We start from the raw sequence: 5,151 nt of genomic DNA on the forward strand, positions 1-5,151 counted from the left end.
GACAATCGAGAATGACTTGAATAATACGAGAATTAAACACTCACAAGGATTAAGAAGTACTGGCAATTCTAGTAAACTAATTAAACTCACAGAACCTATTTAAAGATGAAACTGACAGAAATTGTCACACTCACAAGGATTAAGAAGTACTGGCAATTCTAGTAAACTAATTAAACTCACAGAACCTATTTAAAGATGAATCTGACAGAAATTGTCCAAATCAAAATAACGGCGTCAGTAACATATTTCATAATTCATACAACAGTTCACTTATCATCACACATCCTCTAAGAACAAATATTCAAAACATCCCCTTAATCAGCCTGAACTACCATTACAATGCTGTTTGAAATAAACAAGTCTGTGCAAGTTTTCAAAATGAATTGAAAAACTCTAATTATCTCCCTTTCACCTCCAACTCGAAGAACCTCCCAACCTAATTACCTCCTCAGTGCTGGTATCTCTCCTAAACCTCTCCGACCCGGCACCAGTATCGTCCTTGGGCTGACTCGCATCTCCATACAAATCCTTCAGCTTTTGCAAATTACTTGAAACTGTTCCCTTCTCTCCTCTAGGCAGGCTCTCTCTCCTTGGGCTCCTGCTCCTGCTTCGCCTCGAACTGTACTTATCTCGGTCATAGTCTCTCCTCTCTCTGCTCGACCGATTGTAATCTCTATCTCTTTCTCTCCTATCCCTCTCTCTATCCCTATCCCTGTCTCGCTCTCTATCTCTGTCCCGACCCCTGTCCCTATCTCTATCTCTATCTCTATCTCTATCTCTATCTCTATCATCATAAATTCTCTCTCTGTCCCTATCTCTATCATAGCTCCTTTCTCTCACTCTGTCTCGGTCTAAAATGGCTTTGCGAACAGGAGAAGAGTCACGAGTGGAGGCACGGTGCGGGGCCCGCTGGCCGAAGGACACAGAAAGGGAGGCCTTGACAGAGGGAGGCCGGCGAGCTGTCGAATCGTCAGAACCCATGCGAGTTGAGTCACCGGTCATGCCTGAGAGCTTTGTCGGAAGCTTCATTTTCTCAAGATGGGCCGTGATCTGCCTCATCATAGGGAGGGGTACCCTTGGGAGAAGTGTATCAAAGTAGTACTGCATGCATGAGAGCGAGTACAGTTATATCCAAACATCACTGAAGTAAAATAGCTTATTAAACAGAAACAAACATAGATAATTATTAGAAAAAATAGTATTCTTTTTCCAGAGCTTATCATATCCATATGTTTGGTGAATAGGTTTCCTGAATGGTGGCGGTATCACGAAAAATTTACACTCAGATAAATTTTAGGAAGCAAACTGTATTCTTTCAGGGACAATCACATTTCACGTGTCTGGCATGATACGAAACAGAGGAAGCAATGGCCGGGTTTGAGATTTATCCTCATCCAGGATGTTTCAAGCCTCAACCCTCAAGTCCAGCTGAATTTCAGCACTATCTTAGAAATTAAATAAATAAATTTAAGTTTTATTAGGTTTTGGTTAGGTTGGGTTCTATTCAGGTTACGGAGTAGCATTAAAGTTCTTTTGTTTAAATTTTAAATCGACATGGGTTATTTCAGATTGAATTTCATCCCAATCAGCCTGTAGGTCAGACTCCTTGCTCACCTGAGGATAGATGTAGTCAGGATTCGTTAATTCAAATTTCAAATTCATCTAAATTATGGGTTCAGATACGGATGAGGTCGGGGTAGAATCTTCAGCTTACGTAAGGCTTTGGCAATGCTAGACATACTTGGTTAAAAAAAAATGTTGTACGGAGTGATGTCTGAGAGCAAGTATATCAATTAAACATATTATTTTTCCACAAAGACATGGAATATTAGTTAGTCCAAGACACCATTTACAAACCTTACTGAAAACTGTGGAAAGAGATGCGACCGTCTCTCATGGCAACTCCGAAATGGAAACACCATGCCAAAGATCTCAAATATACTATAATCAAAGGGAGTCAAAATCTGATAGATATTCAGACATGTAAAATGTACAACTGCATGGCTGATAAAAGCATATTTGAAGTATATAATATACCCAGTAAAAGAAGGGAAAAAAAAGGGAGGACAAATAAAAAACTCTATACCTGGCCAAGGACAAGATCTCGCACATACACTCCCATTGTTGTCATTTTCCCATTTGACCCTGGAGAGAACTCCTGAATAAATTAAAAAAAATGTTAAACTATGATGAAGAAATATTTAAAATTAATATTGAGAAAGACATTATGTACCTCATCATCCTTGATGTAGGGCTCATACCAACCCCACAAGGTCTTGGGCTCAGCCACGTATCGTAGATAGAGAAACCCGACCTGCATGTATAAAAACAAGAAAATAGACTCACCACAAAATTCTATTTATAATGGTAAATTTGCTTAGTCTACTATTGAAAGACCACCAGACTTGAGAGTGAAATGCACATGCCAAGTACTATGTGCACATGCAAAGAAAATATAAAAAAAAAGAACCCTACTTCAAGAATTATTGAAATTGTTTGATCCACCTATAATTATGCTGCTCTTCATGGAGCATTGCTGCCAAACTGGTACTGGTAGTGCAATGAGATGCACTTCTCCATTTTTATTTAGAACCCCCTTCAGCATGGGCACCAAATGTGGGGCTAAATAATTCAACCAACAAATGAAGGAAAATTTTGCAAACAAGAAAAAGAGGAGCTTCTTTGCATTTCTATGACAAGATATTGTTACCTAAACAATAGTGTCTTTGTAATAGACCAAATATTTTAATTGCCTTTGCAGAATAGTATACTCACATCTACTGCAGACAACTAACACCAACCATGTTTCAAATATTTGCAAAAGAAGAGAACCATTAAACCAGTCTAAATAAGACCATCTAGGATGAAAGTTATACATAATTGCATACTCAAGTTAGGCCAATTAGTCAGTGTTTGACTTGACCCTAACATTTCGAATGGCAATTAGAAATCCAAGGATCAATGACCAATATTTGCAACTGCGGTAAAATATTTGTATAATTACCCAAAATACAAGGAAAGGATGGCACACTAGCTGCTCTCGTATCTCAAAACCAGCAATGCTTCAATTATGTTATCTGTTTTTGGGTGATCTTTTATTGATTCATTGGCACAGTTTTTGTTTTCTCAGAGTAACTCTCAGCTGAAGCGAAAACATGCAGACACATGAAAACAAGTAAATAATAATCAGAAAAAACTAGAAAACAAAAGAAGGGAACTCACAGCTCTGATATAAGGGGAGTCGGGATGCTTGAGGAGGCCATGCATCTGCTTAACAGTGAGTTTCATCGTGAAGAATTTGTAGAGGAGGCAAAATGCGGTGGAGGGCCCACGACAGTTGCCGGTCATCCAGGGCTCCACATGGTCTACGTGGTTGTATATCTCGTCTATTACCTCATGGTACGTCTTAAGCCGGAACAACTCTTTGAAATAATCGCTCGATAATATGTTCATGCACAGCACTTTCTCCATTAGCGTATCTATCGGCCTCCCTGACGACTGTATCTCCATCTCTTACTGTTTGATTTTTCTAATTTGTTTGATTATTTGTGGGTGTCTGTTTTGTAACTTTTTTTTTCTTGTTATTGCAAAATATTACTTCTATTTCTTTTGGTGGAGAAAGGGGTAGTTTAATGAATTATGTAGTGATCAAGTAGTAATTACTCGAATTAACAAAAGCTGCACATTAAGAAAAGAAGAAAAACATCAAATACAAAGATAAAATTAGTAGAACAATACAATTGCTTGTGCACAAACAGTTTGCCGAAATTGCACATGATGTGAAAAGATGGCATGTCTTATGGGTTTGTGTGAAACTTTCTCTATCAAAGGTTCTATTTGGTCTACATAACAGTGGTTAATTCTAGACCTAATGGCTACAGCACCACCTAATTAGTACAACAAGCTTCGCAAATAAAAGCAATTCATAAAAATTACTATATATAAAATATATTCGGACATCAAATTGTGCAAATTCGAGCTCATTGAGGGTTCAATTGCAAAATATTAGAAGTTACCATCCCAATCCCCAATTATATTGTACAAACCCTAGCCCTCAAAAATTAATTCCCAAAGGTAGCAACTAAAACCAAAACTCAGGCAATATCAATACAGATATAAGAAGTTTAACGTCATTATAAATAAAAAAAGGAAATCGGAGCTTACAATTTCAATATGATTCGAAACCCTAATCCGCCAGGCAAATCGGAGCTGGCGAAAAAGCACTCTCAGTTTCAAACTTTGTACGAATTACCAAGTTAATTTGAAAAGACGGCGATAATTCGATGGATCTTTGTAAAAATATGGAGAGAGAGAGAGAATCCAATCGGAACTCGACAGAGCGAAAGAGAGGAGGAGAAAAGGGCAAGCTGGGTATTAGTCTATTAGAATTAGGTCAAAGACCTTACCATATTTTATTATGGTCGGTTCGTAAATAGAACTCTCTTACTCACTGACACGTGGGACCCTTTGGTAAAAAAAAAAGCAAGTTCGGTTTGGATCCAGTCCGTCCGATCTGACCTGGCACGAATTGGCCCGAATTCTGATCGGACGGTCAAGATCTAAGATCAAAATTTAAATAACTTTAGAGGACCTGAGCTCCTAATAATGAGTGGCCTTCTAAATCCATCTCTGAAATTGAGAGGTCCATAAAAGCCTTAATCAGCGGCCGGACCAATAGTGATCTGGACTCTGATACTTATTTGAAACATGACTATTAGAGTTACCTGGAATATTAATTATGGGCCTCTTTTTTTTTGAATTAAATTATTGATTTTAAATAATTTCAATAATTTATAGAAATTAATATTCTGAGTAGAAGAAAATTGTAAAAATGTACAAAATATTGTTTCCAATAAAATTTAAACATGCAAATAAAATAAAGAGCCTAATATGGACGTTCCAATTTCAAAAATCAAGATTGTGAGTCATATATAGCACGGTTGATCAGTGCTGTGTAAATATGTAAGAAAATTGCACAAAAAGTACCATAACCTTCTCCGTAAATACATAAAGTATAAAAAAAAATGAAGCTTAAATTTTGAATGTTAAGTATATATGGTGTTCTCGGATTTAGATCAGTGTTGTAAAAAAAACGTCCGTTTAGATCGATTAATTGGCCAATTAGTTGTTGATGGTAACCAATCTGTCATA

General features: G+C 37.3%; 1 protein-coding gene across 9 annotated transcripts; it reads right to left on the bottom strand.

Annotated features, from left to right (window-relative positions):
- Positions 1–202: 202 nt before the first annotated feature.
- On the bottom strand, positions 203–4,409 carry ATSRL1 (PRP38 family protein). Of its 9 annotated transcripts, XR_013514655.1 has the most exons (7): positions 4,165–4,409; positions 3,223–3,678; positions 2,506–2,596; positions 2,234–2,314; positions 2,087–2,158; positions 1,858–1,941; positions 203–1,101 (listed from the first exon to the last, which is right to left on the bottom strand). XR_013514655.1 is itself a non-coding variant. In XM_078314191.1 (6 exons), the coding sequence occupies exons 2-6, from the start codon at positions 3,508–3,510 to the stop codon at positions 1,059–1,061; spliced, it is 591 nt and encodes a 196-aa protein (XP_078170317.1). In that variant the 5' UTR covers positions 3,511–3,678; positions 4,165–4,409; the 3' UTR covers positions 203–1,058. The 9 variants fall into 9 exon arrangements, 4 of the variants coding, with proteins under 4 accessions (XP_078170317.1, XP_078170314.1, XP_078170316.1 ...); XR_013514653.1 differs by lacking the exon at positions 2,506–2,596; XR_013514654.1 differs by lacking the exon at positions 1,858–1,941.
- Positions 4,410–5,151: the final 742 nt, after the last annotated feature.

This window comes from Carex rostrata, chromosome 13 (genome assembly GCF_964058835.1).
Source record: "Carex rostrata chromosome 13, lpCarRost1.2, whole genome shotgun sequence".
NCBI lineage: Eukaryota > Viridiplantae > Streptophyta > Magnoliopsida > Poales > Cyperaceae > Carex > Carex rostrata.